The sequence below is a fragment of the Odontesthes bonariensis genome, chromosome 12, assembly GCF_027942865.1.
Source record: "Odontesthes bonariensis isolate fOdoBon6 chromosome 12, fOdoBon6.hap1, whole genome shotgun sequence".
Classification (NCBI taxonomy): Eukaryota; Metazoa; Chordata; class Actinopteri; order Atheriniformes; family Atherinopsidae; genus Odontesthes; species Odontesthes bonariensis.
Window position 1 is genome coordinate 25437260 of NC_134517.1, and position 23853 is coordinate 25461112.

The following is a 23853-nucleotide window of genomic DNA, read 5'->3' on the forward strand; positions in this document are numbered from 1 at the left end:
ATATGAATATATATATATATATCTTTGTCACAAACAGTCAAATAAAATGTTGTTTTCTCTTAGACCACATACCTGGCCATGATAAGTACAGTACAGGTAGTTGGTCATTGCAGGGTACTCTGCTGCTAAGGTGTCAATCTATAAAAAGAGGAATTAGGAGGTTACCATGGGTAGTGTCTTTAATAAATTCATTTCTGTATGTCTATGTTTTGCTTATTTGAACGACCAAACCTAAGTCAACCTATTGTTGAGACCGAGGGTGCAACACTGACGTGATCACTCCTGCTTACCCTCAGATTATTCAGTTTATGCCCTGATGAAGCAGTCAATAAGAAAGGGGCATATCTGCATAAGTACTCTTCAGAGTCAGGTGATACTAAGGTAAGATAATATAAGGTTTGTCAGATCTATTTCAAACTTTGTGGGTACATTGCTCGAGGCAAGTGCCGTATTGATTGAGGATATCCAGTTGAAGCGCAGTTTAATTTGGATTCTTCTCTTGTTCTGCGGGATAGTGTTAGGGTACAAGTAAGCTATCCCTGTTGCCTAGCATCATATCATGAAAAGTGCTGTTTGAACTCATGTGATTGATATGTCACCTCACAAATTAAGTCACTTTTCACCTTATGATTGTGTTCCAAGTTTAGATAACATACCTGCAACAGTGGGGACAAGCGATAGTTTGTTTCAGTTTGCAAGAGAAACTGGATTCAATATGAGGACACCAAAGTTTAAACCTATGAGTAAGACTACGGCTCAATTCTACATGGTTGAACACTTGGAATGTAGCAATTTCACATTGGGAGTCCATTCAACTTTTGACATGCCAACTACAATACTCTTCTGTGCATTCACAGAAGTAATACTGGGAGTAATACTTGTATATTATACACAGTATGTATTATGCTAGCAGCTGTTGTTGTTAACTGAGTAATTACAATTTGTCATTTCAACATTTTCATATCAACTCGGTGTCTTGTATATACTTTTAAAGACAATAGATAAACAATGCCTTCTACGTGTTTATATCCTCATAATTTCTATCTATGGCTAAAAGAAACTAGCCTGGCGACGCCATCCTACGTACTTCCGCCCAAAGATTTTGGCTCCGCACATAGTCTGGCCAAATCCCCCTACCTCGGTTCGCTCAGTGTTTTGCCAATCAGCAAACAGTTGCGAGTGGTGACGCAGAACTCACGCGCGGAGTCCATTGTAGTCCATATAATTGTAGTTCAACCGGAAAATAAACATGGCGACAGAAGAACGCTAGAAGCTATCCATGAAGTTGTCTCAACTCTGGAGAGCATTACACAATTAAAACAAGAGCAATAGGAATGCCTCGTCAATTTTGTTAGTGGCAAGGATGTCGTAGCTCTCCTTCCAACTGGCTTTGGGAAAAGTTTGATTTATCAAATGGTACCGGTATAATGAAAGCGGATGTGGGAAGCGTGATTCGCGAGCTAGAGCCTCGCGAGAGTAAGCATGAACCTCGGCGCATAACCTACGTCCTTTCTAAACATTACTGATTGGTTAAGGGAACTCCAATGAATTTAAGTTGCTGAGTAAGGTCCCACCCTCCATGGAAACGTATTCCTCTTGGGTTTTTCCAGACTGTTTGACGGAGTCAACAGTCGGCTTTCGCCCAGGCTAAAAAGAAACTACTACGTGTAAGTGTATTTGTGTTGAGCAGACAGAGTCTTATCTGACATCTACTTAGAAAGGTCCAGTGATGCTCACCTGTTTAACCCAGGGTCTGATGCCAAAATTGAGCCTCATCTCTCTGGCAGTTTTCTCATTGCTGCCTAGAATCTGACCAACCTGCTGATCTGAAAAGCCATCCTGCTTGACCTTCAGCAGCAGATCCTTGGGTACTGTACCACTGTGTGAAAGGCAAGACAAGAGGTAAAAATAAAAGTTTAAAACAGATTAGATGCATTCTCATTTCAACCTGTTGCTCAGTTTCTGCAGTAAGCATGGTTACACTTTTTCTCAGGTTTTAAAGCGATTTTTAGATTATTTGACTAAATTAGGCATTACGGTCAGTCTGCTCGTTTCATATACGTAGCAGGGTATTTTATCCTTTCCCAATGATTTATGGTCCAATCAATCTAAATCACCAGCAAAGTAAGTAGCAAAGTGTCAATGACCTCTCAAGCCGTAAGTACTTGCATGCCTGACATGAAAGTGATGGTTAGGAAAAATATGCCTTCCAACAGAGACATAAAAACAGACAAGTTTATTAGAATAGGATTTTCTTGGTCTTTGCTTGCTCACACATGCCTGTATTTTTCAAGTCTATTGAATTATGAGGGTGAATCCAGTAAGTGGGGTCATTACTGGTTCACTTACCCAGAGGTGTAGACAGCAGGGAACAGCTCAGTGTAGAAAGATCAATAATAAACTGACAAGGGCCACAGTTGTTAGAAAACAAGTTGGCAAGAGCAGCCATTTAAAAGCCAATTCCATTAATAAGATTTCAAGGTATAATGGAATGTTAAGCAGAAATAAAGTTATCAACAAGTGATTTAAGACTTTAATAGGCTCGAAAAAAAAACAAGAAACAAGCTATGGCCAAACACTGCCATATACTTAACTGTCTATACCTACAGTGCATTCTGTAGCTATAAAGCTTAGAGTCACACCTCATTACTTATGACTTCATCCGTCAGCCAAAGCAAACCATATGTACAATGTGACAGAGATTTTGAGATAGCATAAGAAGACAAACTAAAAGCAAATTTTTTCTTTGTCATTTATCGTGTTTAAATCTCACGTAAAAAAAAAAGTTATATCAACTTTACTTAAATTTAAGAAAAAACAAAATTAAACCCAGAGAAATGCCTAATAAAGAAACATTGAACACCTGTGATTACTGCGGTTTTTTTTTTTCAAATAGATTAACTGGCATCTTATTGGTCTTTAAATATCTCTCCTTTCACAAATGTGGATGAATTTTTATTCATCATGAAACACACGAAAAGGATGTACCGTAACTGTTGATACTAATTACATCTGCTAAAAACGTGTTTTACTGCCTGCCAAAAGCTAAGCTAGGGCCATATTCAAAGTATCTTTAATTTAATATTCCTCTCTGAAATATGTATGTTTGCTTATTTACAAACACTTACTTGAACGTTCAAGATTAGTCAATTATTGTTAATCCTAATTTATCACAAAATTTTGGTCAGAATTAAAAAGGGGAATTCTCTTGAAATCATGTCTTGTTTACGTGTTGTGAGCAAGCGAGCCAACAAATATCAGCTAGAGTTTGTTCCGAGTAAGAAATGTACTAAAAACCGGCAACTTCACTGCACAACTTTGATACTGGTGGCACTGGTGCAGATACCAGGCTAATTCCTCATTTACTTGATGACATGACCATATAACACATTTTTATAATGTCTGCTGACTGCCTTGTTTGGAAGACATTAAACCAAGAATGAGAAACTACCCCAAACTCCAGAAGATTTTACCTGTGAAGTGAACAATGAGAGAAACTCTGTGTTTAAGAAGGCAGGCTTTAAAGAGACAGGAGCTAAAATGGATCATTTCAGACAGAAGAAGTCAGCAGGTAGGCTGCTGCAGAAATGTAAAGTACGAGAAAAATTGTGTTCTTGGAACATCAAAGCAAGAACATCTCCTAACATAGACCTCCCAAAATAATATAAAGCATTAGTAAGTTAGACACTGTTACTGCTATTTAAAGATATAAGACACAGTTACAAAGTATACATGGAACCTATAAGGTTTACCACAACTTGCTCTCCCTCCTTCTGATCTGAATTATTTATGATTTCATAGCATAACAATATAGGAAATATCAAGTGTGTTTTAACTCCTAAGGCACTTGGCTGGGCTAAGAAATAAAATAAAGAACCCTGAAACAATGAAAAGAAAGCAGAAAGTCAGACTGAAAGGATGTTAAAGAATTTTTTGTTGTCTTGTGTGCGATTATCATGTCCGAAGGGGGATAGCTTCATATTTTCACATATACTCGTGGACACACTCTCAAACTAAACTCCATCCTTTTCTTCTTGTAAAATGTTTCCTTCATCAATTTTGAACCTTCAAATACTAGAGTAACGCTTGTGTGTTGAATAGTTGTTGTCCATACATACTAAATTAAGTGAGTCAGAATTTGTAGAATACAAAAGGCTTGTAAATTGTAAATGCAAGTAGTTTGTGCTGACTGCTCGGAAGCCTCTGGAGCTTATTATGCAAAGCAAAATGTTGCAAAAGCAGCTCAACATAATGGACAATTCTGCACACCCTCTACATAACAGAGATCAAACAACAAAATGTTTTCAGTTAGCTGCTTTCTCAGCTCTGCTACAACAAATATACATATGGCCATTCATGCCCTCACCAATAATTCTAATACCATCTATCAAACTTTATATTTATTTGTTCATTCTCTATAGCCACTTTATCTAATTCAGAGTCGTCGGGGGGCTGGAGCCTATACCGGTTTCTACCAGGCAAGAGGCAGGGTACATCCTTAAAGGGCCAAAACAGAGACAAACAACCATGCACACACACACACTCACTCACTCCTAGGGTCAACTTAGAATCACTAATAAATCTAATATGCATATAGTTTGGATTGAAGAATGAAGCCGGAGTAAGCTGAGAGAGCTCATGAATGCATGCACGTATAAATATGTATATACAGTGTCTGCTCAGTTGCTGACCAGCAGAGCTTGAAGTGCACCTGCATTCAGCTCTGTGCTCCATCAGTTTGACAGCAGCCTAATGTTGCCCCCTCATCCCAAAATCCCCCTGCACCACAGGCAGCAGAAACTACACCAACCCTCTGTGCGTCAGGGTGTTGTCCACCTGATGGTTTGGCATTAATTATTAATCGGAAGACTAAAAAGAAAGCAGAAAGTAACCTGTGGCTGAGGCAAGACAATTTATTGTAGCCTTGATTTGAGTTGTCCAAGTAGCCTAGGAGCCATAGGGCAGAAAGAAAGAGAGAGGGAGACAGCTTAGAGGACGTGAACCCTTAGAGAAAGAAAGCGAAATGTGAAACGATTGGGGCTTACTTAATTTGTGAGAACGGACATTTTCCAGGTGAAGAACATTCAGTTTTCAGTACATCATTCACAAAATCAAGTAAATCCAAATCAATAAGTCCTAAAAGTAAAATCTGAATATTTTCAGAAAAATTCTTGTAGCTAGCTTTGATCTTTTTTCCAACTGTTTGTTCAGTTTCTGCCAATTTTCCACTGTTGAGTGCTAAAACTTTTAGATCTGCAGAAATCTTTGTTGTAATAGCCCGCTTCAGCCCTTTCCAAATTATTTAGTTTAGTATTCATTGCTTGCTTTTGAGCTGTTGGATGTGTGCTTTTTACCCTAGGCCCCTGAAAAACCCACAATTTACAACTACAGCCTAGTTTTCCATCTCATATCTTTCATTCTGCAATGCCTCTGTAAACTTCTGATTGCATCGATCTTTTGCTAATTCTGGCACTCAAGGCATTGAATTTGTCAAAGAGGCTCCACTGTGTGATATAAATTTTGTCATGTTTCACTGTAGATAATTTGTTCTTTTCCTTATGGGCTTAATTTCATCATTTCTACTGCATACCCTAAGAGCTCTACACATAACAGAAATAGCCCCATATACAACAGAAAAGCAGAGAGGAATTTTATTTTTGCAATTGGGCATGTTGCGTTGATTCTTTCATGTCACTGACTTTTAGCCATGTTTATTCTCTTGAAGCAAAAACAGATTCGCCATTTGTGTAATCAGTCATCTAAGAAACATATCGAATACATTAGATAGCTAGCGTAAAAACTTTTGTTGTAATGTTTATGTTACAGTATATCTTTAAAATGTATTCATGGATTCAGGAACTCTTAGGGACTTTTTAGGAGATTGAGGTAACTATACTATACCTTTTCACATTCACACTTACAAGTATTGTAACATCCTCTACAGTAACAGGGTTTAGGTGGTATCAGAGTCCACAAATTTAGATCAAGGTTCATTATTCCAGTGTATACCAGAGACAATGGGTTGTAAAGGAGGAGGATTTTATTGTTTATGCATTTTTTTTATATCAGTAACGTATTGGAGTTCTGAGGTGTTCTGAGAGGTATTAAATGTCCTTTTTCCAAAGTCCTCCAAAAAATCCACTTTTTCTGCCATAAGAGTGGTGAATATCAACAAACTGCTCTGCAGGTCCAATAATATTGTGGTGCTACAGGAAACCAATACCTCCTGTGGGAATCAAAGTGTTCTTATCTATAACTCTTCCATCATGGATTAATAAAGTATATCTCTATCTATATCTGTATAATACACAGCTGATGCCTGTTATTTAAATAAAACAATGCACTCGTTCACTACTAATCATTATCCCATTTTTTTCAAATTCAGAATAGTAACTGCAATCAATTGAGACATTGCTTGTCCAAGGTTGTGTCTGTTACCCCTTGTAGTTTCCAAGGTGGTGATCCAGCTTTGTTATCCTGTGGAGTTTGTGAAGGAACCACTTGTCTATGGCTGTCAGTTGATGAATCTGATCAATACTCATACCCTTATGGAGAGCCTGAAAGGTAAGTACATAAAATGAACTCAGCATTGTCAATCACAGTCATCACATCATCAAAATTGTCATTCATGCCCCTGAAAGCTGAGAGACTTCACTGGATGGTCACAATAAATACCACACTTTTGTACATTCCTTCTTCAAGGACTATTTCAGGTAAAATCTAAAGCAGGGAACAATAAATTACTTTGGCATTTAATTAAATACGAGTGTCCACACCAGCCTGTGTCATCAACCTGTAATATAAGCGAGGTTCTGCCCTGACAACAGCCAGTAAATATATTTTATTGGCTTTATAAAGGATATCTGGCAAGCAAAAGAAAAAGTGCGAGAGGATTTTAGTCAACAGTCTAATGGTCAAATTTGATAAAGAAAACTGCCTTGTTTTCCCAAAAGGAACTGACAATCAAGATGTGAGTGATTACTGTGCCTGTTATAGAAAAATAAAGAAGTGCAAACAATGCACTATGTGACCAAGAAATGTGCTTATGTTGCTGCTTTTAAGCATGCGAGTAAAAATAACAGTGACGTATCTAATTAGCTGTCTTCCGTTATATGGAATCTTTGCTAATTAGCATAGATAACATCTAAAAAACATGTCTATTAAGGTAGGTCTGTCTCACAGTCCAGGATGGTTTATTTTTGTTGTGCATTCCCCATAACAAAAATGATCAGAGAAACAGAGAGACCATGGGCTTTGCTTGGAATGACAGTTACTGTGCTGACCACCTTGCAGTATATTTGATAGCCTGCGGATAAGATGAGGATCATTAATCCCCAATGCTCTCCCGCCATCTCTCATGATCTCACTCTGCACAAAAGGAAAAATATCTCCCCTGTCCTGACCCAAAGCTTACACAGTCGGTGGTTTCAACAGTGACACAACCCCCTTCTGCTTCTCTCTCAGTATGAACCTTGAAGTGCTGAACCTGTATATGTTTTTCAATTTGTAAAAGCTTGAGAAAGATCTCTTTGTTTGGATAACAAGGCTTGACCCCTGCATTGAGCTGTCTGACTCTTTGTGGAAAAATACAGACAATCAGCAATGGACTGGCTAAAAACAAAACAAAATTTCAAAATGTATGCATATGTGACTCATCCGTGCAGGATATTTGAAAAGGCCAATCTTTCAGATCATCAAATTCTCTTCATACGTGTCTTCAAAGTGTTTACACTGCTGTACATCAACAGTGATTCAAAGACAAGCTTTTTCTCAGAATAAATCCTTTACACCTACTCATGCAGGAAGGCCAGGGACATTTATTCTTAGTGATACTTCAAAAATGTGGTTTTAATAAGCTTACTCAAGTCTCATTCATTTTTAATGTTTCAAAGGATTTGTGTACCTTGGCGAGAGAGAAAATGCGGGTGCTGGAGGGCACGGCCAGCTCCTGGCGCAGGTCCTGCGTGTCGGCCCAGGCTTTCTTGAGCGGCAGCCGGGGAACAAAGCCATCTACAGAGGGATGACACATCCTCAAGGCCTTCTGAACGCTCTCCTCAAAGGTCCGACCTACTGCCATCACCTGAGTCCAGAGGAGGGAAATGTTAGTGAGTGAGTGTGAGTGAGTGAGATTCATCCGTGTGGATCCTCCTCACCTCTCCAACACTCTTCATGGCGCTGCCTATTTCCCGAGACATGCCCTGAAAGCGGTCAAGGTCCCAGCGGGGAATCTTGGTAACTATGTAGTCTAAACTGGGCTCAAAGCAGGCTGTGGTCTTCTCCGATACGGCGTTCTTGATTTCTGGCAGAGGGATTCCTAGAGCTAGTTTAGCAGCTACAAATGCCAGCGGGTACCTGTGAGAGAAGGAGCAAAACGCTGGTAAGACAAGTGTCAACGAATGATCAACGAAAGTGTGTGAACTTTTCAATTCAGAGATAAATATATATTTCGATCAACTTCAGTCTGCAAAGTTTCTTACCAAACTGTGCTGTGGTATAATGTACATTCTCTATTCTGTCCCTTTTCAAAGTTTTCTTGATATGGGTAATACATTATAATCCAAATAAAATGTATTTTATATATAGTGCTACCTGAGCTGGATTTATTGCAAAACCAAATAAAACTGAAATACACACACAAACGCACTGTTGTATAACTAAAAGGTCGCTGTACACCAACACAGCACCCAGCCTACTTGAAGAAGATGGGGCAGTTTTTTATGACAAAAAGATTTTTAAAAAAATCCTAGTGGTCAGATGTGCGAAATTTATAGATACATGACCCAAGAGACTTGCAGTTGTAATTGTTGCAAAATAGGGCCTTTCAAAGTATTGACATTGAAAGTGTTTTCAAACTTTTTTAAAAATTTGTTCTATTGTATTGTATTATATAATATCCGTACCTTAAAAGTGTTATGCATGTCGTATTGATCAAGTGGTCAAACCCCCAGAGAATCAATTTTAGGATTTTCATCAATTCTAGGTTGTTACAAAACAGGTAAAATGCCAAAAGAGGTGAACACTTCTGCATAGTATCACACATGTGCTCTCACCCAGTAGCTTTGGATGCCAGAGCTGAGCTTCTTGACAGCCTGGCATTAACCTCGATGATGCAGTATTCAAGGGACGATGGGTGTAGTGCGTACTGAATGTTGCATTCGCCAATAATTCCTAGGTGGCGTACCACTTTGATGGCAGTCTCACGGAGCATGTGGTACTCCTCATTAGAGAGTGTCTGGCTCGGTGCTACCACTATGGAGTCACCTGTAGAAAAAGTGAGAGGTTTAGTAAAGTGTGGAAAGAAGCGGTTGTGAGGAATGTCAAAGTCTCTGAACTAAACTAACTAATTTGACTGTTTCAAACTATTTGATTGTTTTGAACCTTTTCTTATCATTAGTTGGAATTTTTTATGTTTTAGTAGATTTTATGTTGTTGTGTATTGTGCATAACCATATTAAAATGAGCATGGTCATAAGTCGAGTTCATATGTTTTTAACACAAACATTAAATTAGCACATTTGTTTCTCGTGGCAGTAAACAACATTGTTTTAACAGGGAATGTGTCGTGCTAAATTGCGTCTGCACACACACTGTGTGCACTCCAGTGGAGGCCACAGATCTTATGATTATTCTTGCATCATTCACAGGCATAAAAACCCTGTATACAACTACTGCAACAGCATCAGGACTATTACAGACATGTCCTGAAAGAATCTTCCAAACTATTTCAAACACCTCGTTGTAGACAGGTGTAGAACCGGAGAGACACACTCCCCACAAAACAAAACAAAGAGAAACTCACCAAAGGGGGCATAAGAAAAAAAACAAGATTTCAGAGGACAGCTATAAAGGAGTGAAATAAGACTGAAGTTTGGCAGCTGAATCTGAAGGATTTAATAGAGAACTTTAATAGACAACAGAAGAGAGCACCTGTGATGCAAGCTGAACTTCTGTTTTGACCTTGGCGCAGACAGCTGCATGTTCACCGTCTCTGTCCTTAGAGACGTCCTGCACTGTCACAGAGTATGATTTAATCTGCTGCCACGCTCCCATACCTGATTTTTTTACACAGCTGCCACTCTGTTTTCTTAGTTTATTTTAGGTGTATGACATGTTATTGTTCATAGATTGTTTGTGAAATTGCTTTTTTATTTTACTTGCTGCTTAAGTTACAATTATTTTGCTGCTAATGGTGAGACTTTGTGAGATGTGTTTTCATCAGTGTGCTAAAACGATCAAATGAAGTAGGCTATGCAGTTAAAACATGTTTTATTCTATCAGAGTTTGATTTTGAATATCTCATTTGTCAATAATAGAACAAGTTAATGCAGAGATGTACATGTATCTGCTCAGATGGCATGGTGCCCATGTTTCAAAAATCTGTCACACTCCTAAAATGGTGTAAAACTACCAGGAGTAAAACTCAAAGATGATGAAAAAAAAGGTAAATGATTTTTGTGGCAGTTCACTGAATTTAAAGTTACAAATGATAAAGTATGAACATGAACTTGCTCAGTTTTAATATGTCTGAACTGAATTTTAAACTCATTCTATTGACATATATTACAGGAGATATAATGCAAAAACACTGAAGTTTCAAATTTAATGTTATGTGACCTTTAAGAGTTTAGACGTACGTGATTAATGAAACTCTATAAAATACAGAACAAGATAAGGTCAGCTGAGGCAAATACTTGAATCGTGTCACAGATCGTAGTTTAACCACTGACTCGAACATATTCTGCGCATAAATGATTTAAACTGAGGAATCATTTGGGTCATTGATTACTGCATTTTGATTAAAAAAAACATGCTGGTCTGTTTCTCCTCCAGAATCTGCAAAAAGCATTAGCTATGAGAATTTAACTAAACCCACACACAGAGTCTTGCATCTACAGCCACAGCTGTTCAAAAATCATTCTGCCAGGCTCCATCATCAGAAACAACCTTCGAAAAGCAAGCAGCACATTTTTAAATGCAAATGAGAAAACATGAAAACAATGCAACCAAACAGAGCTTGTTGTTATCTTAGCAGAGTAATAGGTAGTATATAAGCTCAGTACCTGTGTGAATGCCAAGTGGATCAAAGTTTTCCATGTTGCAGACAGTTACGCAGTTATCAGCCACGTCTCTCACAACCTCGTATTCTACCTCCTTCCAGCCCAGTAAAGACTTCTCCACTAGAATCTGACTGCTCATGGCCAGGGCCTACAATAAACAGAGAACATTACATTATGTCTACGTCAGGTCGACAGAAAATATCAAGATGAACACAATATAATTTGACACAATAACTGAGCTATTTGCTTAGAATCCTGTGTGAAACTTTAGGCTTGGAGGCTCAATTTTAAGCTTTAACTCAGCAAGTAATAATTACTGTCAACACATACTTCCCAGTATGCTCATGTACCATACTGAATATAAACAGTGTGCTGCCTGGCAATAAGAGGAAATCTCAGTCTTTAGTCATTGCTGCATTCCAGGGTATAAACATATCTACAATATTTGCTCAACCTGCAAAAACATGAAAGGACATGAAGATTTCTTCTCTTTTGACTCAGTTCATTCATGTTAGAAGATTGTGACGAACTTGCGGTTTTTGAAACAAATAACAATTTGAGCAGATTAATTCCAATATGGCAGTGTCTCTGTTTGTGTCTCTCCATTTTCCAGAATTCAAGTGCAGGGTGAGGTAGAAAGGCCAACATTATACTGGAGCAGCAACCAGCAGAGTCATGTGAGGATGATGCTCATGGCAGTAATGATGAATGGAAGCCAAAAACAGACTGTAGACTTAAAGACAGGAATCTGAGAATGTAGAGCCTTTAAACGGAGAGTCCTTTTGTTTCGGAGAGGGAAAATTAAACACTAGTGGAACAATGTTTGTTTTATTTAAGTTTTTTTTGTAAATCAAAATTCCAAAATGTTGACTAAATAGTGTGCCAGGATTGAGGAGTAGAACGAGTCGATCTTTCTGTTTCTACCAAAATAAGAATAAATACAATTAGGCAATATTTGTTGTTCATGTTTGTCATCACTCATTCGTGAAAGGGTTGAGTGATGTCCACAGGAGATATAGCGATATAGTCGCAATGCTAATTGTAAACCTTGTACAGCAGTCACGAATATTTATTATCATTTATTTGACAGACATCTGCACTTGATTCATGGGTTGCATTGGGCATATTCATAAAGACTTTTTGCTTGTTTTGTTATTATCTTACCAACTTCCAACGTGCAGTCTCTTTAGGAAAATGACTTCAATAAATATATCATGTGCAATATCTTTTAAACTACAACATAGACCAGAAAGTACAGAAGGTAAGTTAATATACAAGTTATTAACTCATATTTTGTTGAAGTAAACATAATCGTCTTTTTGACAAGAGCAGACAAGATTAAGAGAATGCTTGCCTTCAGTTTTATTAGATATATATATATTTTTAATCAACAGAGAAAAAGACACAGTAAGACTTGTATCTGTCCTCGACTAGATACCAACAAGTAAAGGCAGATGGGCAGAACTTGCAAAAAAAAGCATTTATCATTTAAATGCCACATGAAACAAAAAAAAAAAAGAAAGAAAAGGTGGAAGAAAATAAATAAAAAGGTATACACTAATATGAAACCATCTGCCTCACACAGCTCTTTTTGCAGTCTGTGATTACATGTTATTATCAAGTGAGCTGTCAGACAATGTTGAAAAGGGTACAAAAAATGTTGCTTAGCAACTGAAAATAAGATTAACTGCATATGCAAACCAGATATAGAGTGTGTGTCTGGCCCTATGCCCATTACATCTCTTGACACAGGGCTGAAACAATATGTTAAATAATTTGATCTTATTTCATCTATATGCAGGTAAATGCTGCAAACCCAGGTTAAAATATATGAAGGGAACGTTTTAGGCTGAATAAAACTGCTTCCCCTGATTACTTTGATTTAGACTGAGTGATCAATCTCTAAGGGAAAAAAGAATACTGAGAATCACTTTAAAAAGAACACGAAGCTGTGCTCAGATGCCTAATCATGAGTTATTTATTCTGACCTTGTGAGCGGTTTCCTCCAGCTTTTCTGCGTTAGCACACAGGCCGGAGCCCAGACCACCCAGAGCATACGCCGATCGCAGCATCACAGGGTAGCCTATCTGTTCTGCTGCTTTCAGGGCATCAGACACCTGAAAGATGGACGTGTATCATCATTTTCCCCAAGACATATTAAGTCTACACGAAATAATGTATTACAAATAAAATATGTAAGAAGAATTAACTACACAGTGAACAAAAAAGTACTTCAATATATATCATTTTTTTAAAAGGGCTCAGAACTATGGATGCAGTATGCAGGTCACATACGAGATCATCTTTCTTTTATTGTGACTGAACTTGGATCCTTACCGACTTCACAGCAATACTGGGTGCAATTTTCTCATTGATCTCCATCAGTTTGTCAGAAAACAGCTGCCGGTCCTCTGTGGCAATGATGGACTCCACCGAGGTTCCAAGAACTTTAACGCCATACTGCTCCAAGACGCCACGCTGGAACAATTCCACTCCTGAGAACAAATTCACGTAGGGAGGAATTATTAAACATATTGAAAAAAAACAAAAAACATCAAAATAAAAAATAAAAATTTTAAAAGAAATCAGTAAACAATATACGTTCCATTTGGTCACTGCCTTTAATGTATAATAAAAATATAACAAATAAGTTCCAAAAATAATAATAATTGCAGTCATGAGTGGCATTTCTAACCACGACAGCATTGTCAGTTTGCAAAGGGCTTGATGTGGGCACACTAGTGTTTCATATAGTTCCATATATCCCTGAAAAACTGCACATATCTTACCACAATTGAGGGCAGTCTGTCCACCCATGGAAAGCAAAATGCCATCTGGACGCTCAGCTTTAATGACTTCCGTTACAAATTCTGGCGTGACAGGCAGGAAGTAGACCGAGTCCGCCTGCTTGGAGCCCACTTCGTTGGTCTGAACAGAGGCTATGTTCGGGTTCATGAGCACTGTCTTCAGGTTTTCCTCCTAGAAGTTCACAATGGTCACTCAAGAGTAATGTGCAGTTGTTTGTAGTGTGTGTAGCAGTGCTTCAAAGTCTGGGAATCTTTAAACTTCTAAACATAAATACAAACGAAGAATTTTATTAATTCAAACTAACACTTTCATACAATTCCCAAAAATGATTTAAGAGAACACAACTGAAAACAAAAAGTGAATCATATTATTGTTGATCTCTCCAGGAGAAACAATCCGATCAGCGAGTGACAAAGAGGCGTGTACATCTAGGATCAGGGAGTCAAGAGCTTTCGCTAAATGGGACGACAAGCAGGTGGGATGGGTTGCTCTCTTTAATCTTAAAAGCAGAGATCTCTCCAAATCTGATCTCCGCGCCAAATTTGTGTGGAAGTGTACTGTGGCATAAACAAGGGAGATTGATGAGGGACTGCAGAAAATCAGTTTTTATGGTCATTAGGTTGTATAAAGGATAAAAAAAAAAAACACACCCTGAAAGATTGTGTACAGAGGAAAATTCTAAACCTTTGTGAACATAACATCCCCAAGAGAGGCTTACAAAAATAGATAACGGAATTATATTAGATATTTTAGGCCACAAAACAATTCAGCCTTGCATCCAATCAATCCCATGTTGGCTAATGTTGACGTTTATGAGCTTACATCAGGAGAAAAATTAACAACAACGTTGCACACAGCAGGTCTTCAAGCAAAAAGCTGCTGCCCAAGGGCTTAGAGAAAGATGTTTTTTGTTGCACAAATGTAACCAAAATGAAACGTATTGCTTTAATAAAATGTGTTACTGTATGTTTGGAGAAAGGAATTTCATGATAAAAGCCTGTCATTGTGTGTAATAACAGTAACAGTATGAGGGTTTGTTCTTGAACCAGGATAGCCTTATCATAATGGACTAGTTTGCTTTGAACTGCTTTGAGTCAGGGTATTTATGGGTGAACTGAAAAAAAAATATATATTTAATATCTTTTACTGAGGTCTTTCAGTACTTTGGAATAACCTACAGTATATCAATTTTTGTTGAACTCATATAAGGTGCAGTGTAGCAGGATAAATTACACATTTAAAAGTCTATTAACCAAACTGAAGACAAATTAGGTAATTACAAGTAATGGAACAGGAAGTGTGATATTAACTAATTTTTCAACATATGTGTATTTATATTGATACTGGTTGGTATGCCCATCAACATTACACTTGTATGACACAAGCATATTTAAGCACAACTGCTTAGGATTTTGGCAACATAAATGATCGGCGGTGGTTGTGTCATGATGCTCTTACCTTCATGGCTTTGATGGCCTGAGATCCGGAGTAGTCAAATTCCCCAGCCTGACCAATAGAAAGACCACCAGACCCCAGTACCAGGACCTTTGACACCTACATTAACACAAATAAACATAAACAAATAAACACAGCTATGACAGATTATACACAATAATAAAATGTATTTTCAAGTATTCAAAGAGACTATTTCCAGGACTATTACCAAATAAATAGATTTTCAGTTAACCTTTTTTTTCATATTTCACTTGGTATATTATATAACACTTCTTGCTGATAAGTCTTAATTTGTGAAAAAAAAAAATCTTAAAACAAGTCTGTAGTAACCCCTTTGAAAAATTCTGAAAACTTTTATACCTTCAAATATTAACAAATGTCTAAGACAAAATCAAAGGAACTATTCCTAGAATCAATTGTTCATCCAGTGTGACTCAGTGTACCTTAGTTCTCGGGGGGACGCTGGGTTTTGTGGGCATGACTGAAACAATGTTGGTATCCTTTCCTCCCTTGATCAGGGATATGAAGGTATCAAAGAGAAACTGTGGGGACAAAGGAAGTCAGAAACTTGACAACCGAACGGGACGTCAGCAGAATCCGGAGAGGTTTCAGTGTTGTTAAAGGATGGTTGTTCCATGTTGTCACTGGTGTTGAGCCGATATTTGTCACATTTTCTTATTGTGAGACATTGTGGTGACTGAGAAGAAGACCTAACTATGCATAACAGTATGAGGTTTTTGGTTTGGAATATGATTACTCATTATCACTTTACTGTCTGAATGTGTTCAACGACCGCTCAATCAAAATCCATGTCTGTCCAGAATTATATACTGATGCTGGTAAATATATATGTATCTAGCAACACAATAGCATTGAGTATTGGGTAAAGAATCAGTTTACTGGAAAGCTGGAAAAGATCCCGTTGACATATAAATCAATCAATGGTTAATCAGTCACAGGTTAACCTACTTTCAAATGAGCCAGCAATGGCATTCGTCTCTTTTTGAAAATGACTGTAAGTGACAGTTTGTTGACAAGCAGGCAAAACGTTCCTCTGTTTGTGTTACATAGAAAGTAGAAGCAAGAGTTGGCAGACAGTTGTTTTTTTTTTTTATCTGTATATGTCACTCGTTACAGCCTACCTGTCATGCAGGGCAGAGAAAAAAAAACATCAACCTGCCTTATTTCAGTTTGTTTTCCTAAACCAGCTGTGGTTCTGATAAAGATTTAATATGTTGTGGTGTCAAGTCAGACAAAAGAATGCGAACTGTTACTTCAGATGATACATTGACGTTAAAAATAAAATTTCAACACATCCTCGAACACATGTCGAAGCGTCCTTGGGCAAGACACTGAACCCCACGTTGCATCCATCGGTGTATAAATGTGTGTGAATGAGTAGGATATGCATAGACTAAGATGTGCTGTAAATGGGTGAATGTGGCATGTAGTATTAGAAGCGCTTTGAGTGGTCAGATAGACTAGAAAAGTGCTATACAAGTGTAGACCATTTACAATCCACACTGAGAAAGTGTGTCCAAAATGTTGTTCAAAACACATTAGCTGTCACAGATAAACCCTAGAACCCCCAGCTGCCACATACACACTCACTATAAATGTATGTAAGTACGGACTCAAATGTCAATTGCCAAAGTCTTATCCTCATTTATTTATTTGTTTGATTTGATTTTTATTTGATTTTTTTTATTTATGCAACTATTTGAACACAACTTCAGTTTCTCAGACCAACATTTAAACAAGTGTAATTCTATCTAGTTTTATTTTATCTTGGTTTCAACCTGTGAATACATCTTTAATTAGTTGCAGTACAGTATTCAGGTACTTTATGCAGCACCATCAAAGTTTTTAATTACCTCTGTGTCAGTGGGACCCCCTTTAGCCTCCGGATGGAACTGGGCCGTAAAGACAGGCTTACTGTTGTGCATGATGCCCTGGAAATTATGCATATTATATTATATACATATATATAAAACAATAAATAAAAATGTGTATAGCTAACATTTGTTAGTCTTTCCAAAATGTTATTTGATAAACATATCCATTGACTCAATACAGCGAGTTATTTGCTTGGAAACTGTTATTTTCAATAGAAATATCTGTATCTATAGAAAAAATAAAAATGCCATGTTTAACTGAACTAAAGAAAAAGAATCTGCACACAGTGAAATTAACCTCATTCGTGCCATCATTAGCATTGATGAAAAGCGGGCTCCAGCCTGGAGGCAGGGACTTGCTGTCAATGCCGTAACCATGGTTCTGGGCCGTAATGAAGGCCTGGCCCGTCATCACATTCAGCACCGGCTGATTCTGACCCCTGGGGAACCACAGATAAGCATAAAAAGTCATATTTTTAATCATTTTTTTCCCTAGGGGAAGATGTATTTTAAAATCTTTATAAACATATGAGATATAAGAGAGTATGATGTCAAACCATGTGTACATGTGTCCATAAAAGATAGATATATCTTTGCTTTGATAGTAAGGAGCTCACCTGTTACCCATGAGTAGTTTGTATGACTTCGCTCCTGCAGCTAGTGCAGTGATCTGGTTGCCCATACAGATCCCAAACACTGGCTGGGGACGATCACTCTCCAGCACCTTCAAAGAACAAAAAAATTGTTTTAATGATTTCAGAGATCTGAAATAGAATCGACATACAACATAAAAATGAAGTCATACCTTGCGCACGTTATGGATAAGTGTCTTGGCCAGCGATGGATCTCCTGGTCCATTTGATAGGAACAGACCATCATAGTCTAAACTCAGCAAGTCCTGGTCCCATGGCACCAGGTGGACCTCTGCACCTCTCTGTAAGCAGCAAAAATTGAGAGCTGTAATCTTATGGCATTGCTTAACAAGTTAGCTGTCTCTTTAATGTGAGGTCGCCCAAACAGAGTGGTTATAAAATCAGTGGCATCCATGTGATCACAACCATCTTTACAACTGTAGACAGCACCAAATAATTATGAGAGCTCTGGCTGTTACAGGGATGTCACATTTTACTCAGTCAAACCTCCATATATCAAATCTGCCATTCAAAAACAAGGATAAACTTGATATTCTCTGCATAATTATGGTAGAAGTAGAGCAAATGAAGCAAGGCTCTAAGTGTGCGGTTGAAACAGTGCGTGTACTCAACAAGAAGGGTGTTTTTTGCCACTCCGATTGTATCCATTCTCACCTTAACCAGCAGTCGAATTATATTGTGTTTTATACCACAGTCAACAGCCACCACTTTGATAGGGTTGCCTTTTCCAAAAACTTTGATTTCCTGTTGGAAAGAGGGACATGGTGAAGAAAAATTTGTATTTTTTTTCCAAGTCTAGTTTTATGTGTTTTATCTGATTCAAGCTTGCAGCTGTTACCTTAGTTGAAACCTCAGCTACAATGTTTTTCTGGTTGGGGTCAGATATCTCTACAGGCTGGCCATCAAATTCAATCTTTCCCAAAACTGTGCCCTGGGGAGAAATAGAAATATATCAGTCTGCGATCAACTACTTAATCAATCGAAGATAAAGTCAATCCAACTATTGTATTTGCAAAACCTTGTCTCTGATAATCTTGGTCAGCATTCTGGTGTCTATTCCAAAGAGTGCGGGAACCTTTAAAAGAAAGTGAATTGTTTACATAGGAGTCACATTCACCTCTGACAGTACACTAGGTGCTTGGTAATTTGAAACCCAACCTTCTCCTCTTGCAGCCATTGACCCAAAGACTTGACAGAGTTCCAGTGGCTGTACTCATGGCTGTAGTCTTGAACCAGAAGACCAGAAACCTATAGGCCCAACAATACAGTGTTAGCCTTAAAAAAAAAAAAAGGTCATACTAAAAAGCACTTGAGTCCATTAACTCATTTTTTTTTTTTAACAAAACTCAACTCAACTAAAGATGCCAGCGGATATAGTCAGTTAGAAAAGGTGTAATGGTAGCAGTGTTGTTACAGTATTGAGACTGCATTTAACAGCGATCCTAAAGGCTTAGATGCAGACTATCCAGGATTTCTTGCAAAGCCCATAGCAAAGTGACTCTCTCAATCATATCTGAGACTCACTGGATGTGTATTGTGGAGTATTTCTCTGCAAAGACTCTACCGTTCTCTGTATTTATGATTTATTCTTATTTTTGCTGTGTTCATAGCATTTTTTGGGCTGTAATTTTAGGACAGTAACAGGAGTTGTGAGAACAATAAAGATGTAGCTTTCACTTCAAATCGACGTCTTCTCTCTCTGCGCGTCTGAGCTACACACACATTCAGGTTCCCTCAGCAGGACATGAGCTTTTACATACAATCTGAAGATAAGACACTTTCCCACAGAGCTATGCAAATGTCTGAACATTTCATCTGTCTTTTAGAACATAGGGAAAGAATAAATATTGTTTGATTCCTTGGATTTATTGTATTGCCTTGTGACTGTGTTTGTGTTGTCTGCAAACAGTATCCTTTGTAGCCTCCTTGGTCTGCCTGGAAGTTCTGATGGATCAGTGCACAATTAAAAACAGTTGGATATGAATAAAGAATGTTCTTATCAACTATAAGGAAAAATGTTGTCAAAAGGTGGCGGTATAGACTCATACAAGTGACTTAAAGTACAAGACTCAGCAGTTGTTAACTCAAAAAAAGCAAAAGGAAAAAAGAAACAAGACACAAACAAAGCCTTGGCCATTTAAAAGAGAAAATAAATCGATATTTTGAGGATCACTTTTTAGTTGGGAGCATTGTCAATGTTGATCATTGATTCAAGTTTACTTTGTCAGAAAATATTCAGAAAGAGCAGAATCTGCTGCCACCAGCAAATACTACCATAGTAGGATTTTTACTCATCTTTGAAAAATGGACCAGTTACCTTTACGTTAAGGAAGATGGCTTGATTACTAGAACTGAGAATCAAGTAATCTAATATTGTAATATGTAGGTTTAGTGTCTAGTTACCAGGATCAGAGCGGCGGGAAGGAAAAACGGTTCAATCAAGCAATTCAAAGTACATCTTATTAATTTAACATCAGAATTTGGGCCTCCACAAAAGCTGAAACCTTTTGAACATATCTGTATATCATACCTGGATTCTCTCTGACTCAACATGTTTTCTCAGGCCCAGCTCATCCAGCTCCTTGGTATTGGGTACCCCGTAGTTCCCAACAATTGGGTAGGTCAGGGTGAGGATTTGACCTCTGTAGCTGGGGTCAGTCAGGGCCTCAGGATACCTAAAGCAGGGAAACCGCAGCAATAACATGTCAGTGTGTTATATATCCTACGAAAAACTAAATAAATGTACTCATAGGAAATTTTATGTCAAATATACAACCCCAAGTGCAAAAAATAAAACAGAACACAATGATTTGCAAATCTAATAAAAAATTTTTTTACTCAAAATAGAACACAGACAACATCAAATGTTGAAAGTGAGACATTTTACTAGTATTAAAGGGAAACAACAAGAGGAACATGTAAACTTTCAACAGGTCAGTGATATGGCTGGTTACAAATAGAGTAACTCAGAGAAGCAGATTCTCACACAAGTATAGATGGGCAGAGGTTCAGCAATCTACAAAAAATCTACAAATTATGAAGCTATTTCAGAATAATGATCCCCAATGTAAAATTCAAGTAAAAAAAGGCACAATCCTGTCATACAAATCACTGCATGATCCAGAAACCAAGGCGTCTTCTCTGGGCCAAAGCTCATTTAAAATGGACTGAGGCAAAGTGGAAAAGTGTTCCGAGGTCGGACAAATCACAATTCTGAAATTCTTTTGGGAAATCATTGACACCACATCCTCCAGACTAAAGAGGAGAGGGAGCATCCAGCTTGTTATCAGCACTCAGTTCAAAAGCCTGCATCTCTCATGGTATGGGGGTGCATTAGTGCTTATGGACCAGCAACTAGCACATCCGGAGAGGTACCATCAGAGCAGAAAGACATACACAGGTTTTACAGCAACAGATGCTCCCATGCAGATAACAATGTTTTTTTCCCCAAAAGCCTTGCATATTTAAACAAGATACTATTAAATCACACACTGCATCTATCACAAAAGCATTGTTTCTTAGCAGAAGCATCCGGGTGTTGAACTGGTCTGTCTGCAGTCCTGACCTATCACCAACTGAAAACATTTAGCACATCATGAAACGCAAAATACGAAAACAAGGACCTAGGACTGTTGAGTTGCTAGAATTAATATCAGACAAGCATGGGACAACATTTCCCCCCAAAATGTCCAGAAACTGGTCTCCTCAGTTCCCAGACGTTTACTGACTGTTCCTAAAGAAGAGTTGATGCTACACAGCGGTAAACATGGCCCCCGTCCCAACTTTTTAAAGATGCGTTGCTGCCATCAAATGCGTTTTCTGAATTCTGTTGTGGATGAAATATTGGTTCATGATATTTGCGAGTCATTGCATTCTATTTGTTTCTTTTTTTTTTTAAGTTTACACAATGTTCCAACTTTTTTGGAACTGGGGTTGCAAACCATTGTGTTTCTATCTTAAAATCTAACATAGATTTGTTGTAGTATACATTTTTGTCAAACGGTTTAAGGTATAAACGCAAGTCATCAATTCTCATTCTTACCCCACTAGGCCAGTGTTGAAGACCAGTTCCCCAGCAACAGAGGATTTGTGCCCAAAGGTAAAGCCTTTCATCCTGGTGCCATCCTCCAAGACCAGGTGGGCTGTCTGAGCCTGGGAGTAAAAAGAAAGCAGGGAGACGACAAGTAAAATCTCACCCAAAGAATAAAGTATTCTCTTTTTAAAAACCCAGTTCGGACAGACCTAAGGCAAGACTTTGAAATAAGACCTGTTGTAGAATAGAGTGTAAGAATAATGGCAACTGGTGAGCCCCTGGGACTCTGTGCTGAAACGGCAGGTCATTGTGAAATGTGCTGCGAATGCTGAGACAGACAAATCTCTTCTGCTGCTTTGTGTTTCACGGGGTTTGTTTTAGTGGGAAAGCGGGATAGAGAGGGACAGATGTAGAATTGTAAATGTGTGATGTGCAACACACCGTGGCCTCTGGTCAGTACACCAAAAACAGTGAATACAATTTTGCCTCTCATCTTACAAACACATCAAAACATTGGCATGCTGGCAGTGTTTATGTAAGCATTTATGCAAACACTGCTCTGGACTCTTGTAGGCATTTTTAGCTCAAATGTTTTGCAGATTATTGCTTGGAAATAATAAGAACTTTATCTACCTTAACTTTGACTCAATGTGTGTGGGGGTTGTTGCAATCAGAGCGTCTCAAACCTGATTTACGCACATGATGCACACTCGTCCAGCAGCTGCGCAGAGGCAGCTGTCTGAAAAACTCATTACATAACAGCATCTCGTTTAAAAGCTTTTTTATGAATTGACACACTGTAAATTAGAATTGTCCTTTCCAAACATTCAAAATCGGATATTTTACTTAATTATTAAGAGTAAATTTAGTTTTTTTTTTTAATTTGTTTTAACCTGAAGTAACCACGTGAGCATTCGAGGTTCATTTGACAGTTCATCTGACAGATCGAATTTCAATACTCTTCAGACTTTCCCCATGTGGCTTGCCTGTCACACAGGCACATTATTTAACTTCATCTTTATTCGAGAAATCCTTCCTACAATTACTCAAACTGTTTGCGCAGCTGTGTGTGGACAAGACACGCAGAGTTTGGGGGGATTTTTCAACAAAATTTGGTTTGACAAAGTTTAGGCATTCGAAAGTTTGTTCTGCTCAATTATCAAAGACGAAACCAAACAAGTCGTTGTCTTACCTTCACGCTAAAAAGTTTGGTACTTTGGAGTCTCAGCCAGTCCGACGTGTTTCCTATTTTTCTGCCAACCACGCATCCTTGCCTGAGAGATTTTACAATGCTGCAAGCCAACAGGATCTTTGTCATATTAGCCTTAAGTTACTTTTTCTTTTTTTTTAGTTAACCGACACGGGCGAGGGGTTCTCCGATAGCTGGAAAAAAAATCTATATTTTGATAGATTTTTTTTTAAATAAAACTAGGAATATTTTTCTTAAAGGTAGACACTCGGTTGGAGTTTGATTGGGTTTCGCCCTCGTGTGCAGTGACCACAGAGATCAAGTGGGGGGGGGGGTCGAAACGCTGCTGTGGATTGGCCGCAGGGGCTTTGTTTCCCTCAGCAACTGATGCGCCCAGTGTTTAGATATGTCTTTGAAAATCACCAATTTGAGAGAGTTGGTGTCCATGTGAATTCTGAGACAGGCAGACATGGTGTTGATGATGAAACTGGCTGATTAACTTGGAGTAACCTGTAGTTTCAAGACCAAAACTAACTAACTATACTAGTCTATCTTGTTAGTTTTATCAGTTGTCCGTGGATTTTTCTGTCGTGACTCGTTTGGATTTTAAAATAATCAAAAATAATACCAAAAACTGTTGTGTGCAATATATCCTTTTACTTGAATTTACTTACACCTTATTTATCTATCACCACTAACACCATATTTTATTCTATTTATTTTATTCACCGTAAGTAAAACTGTTGCATCTTACACCCTTCCC

The 23853-nt window shown here is 38.1% G+C and overlaps 1 protein-coding gene across 1 annotated transcript in view; it reads right to left on the bottom strand.

Annotated features, from left to right (window-relative positions):
- Nucleotides 1-23362, bottom strand: part of cps1 (carbamoyl-phosphate synthase 1, mitochondrial) — a 61014-nt gene extending 37652 nt beyond the window's left edge. The window contains exons 1-23 of the mRNA XM_075479849.1: nt 23094-23362; nt 21911-22020; nt 20399-20543; nt 19027-19116; nt 18887-18943; nt 18707-18799; nt 18523-18612; nt 18021-18149; nt 17833-17939; nt 17514-17655; nt 17195-17272; nt 15764-15862; nt 15324-15419; nt 13847-14036; nt 13395-13552; nt 13046-13174; nt 11061-11205; nt 9051-9261; nt 8154-8352; nt 7904-8080; nt 6439-6557; nt 1738-1879; nt 73-138 (exon numbers count right to left, since the gene is read on the bottom strand). Of these exons, the coding sequence (XP_075335964.1) occupies nt 73-138; nt 1738-1879; nt 6439-6557; nt 7904-8080; nt 8154-8352; nt 9051-9261; nt 11061-11205; nt 13046-13174; nt 13395-13552; nt 13847-14036; nt 15324-15419; nt 15764-15862; nt 17195-17272; nt 17514-17655; nt 17833-17939; nt 18021-18149; nt 18523-18612; nt 18707-18799; nt 18887-18943; nt 19027-19116; nt 20399-20543; nt 21911-22020; nt 23094-23219 (2898 nt within the window). The 5' untranslated portion in view covers nt 23220-23362. The remainder of the gene's footprint in view (nt 1-72; nt 139-1737; nt 1880-6438; nt 6558-7903; nt 8081-8153; nt 8353-9050; nt 9262-11060; nt 11206-13045; nt 13175-13394; nt 13553-13846; nt 14037-15323; nt 15420-15763; nt 15863-17194; nt 17273-17513; nt 17656-17832; nt 17940-18020; nt 18150-18522; nt 18613-18706; nt 18800-18886; nt 18944-19026; nt 19117-20398; nt 20544-21910; nt 22021-23093) is intronic.
- Nucleotides 23363-23853: the final 491 nt, after the last annotated feature.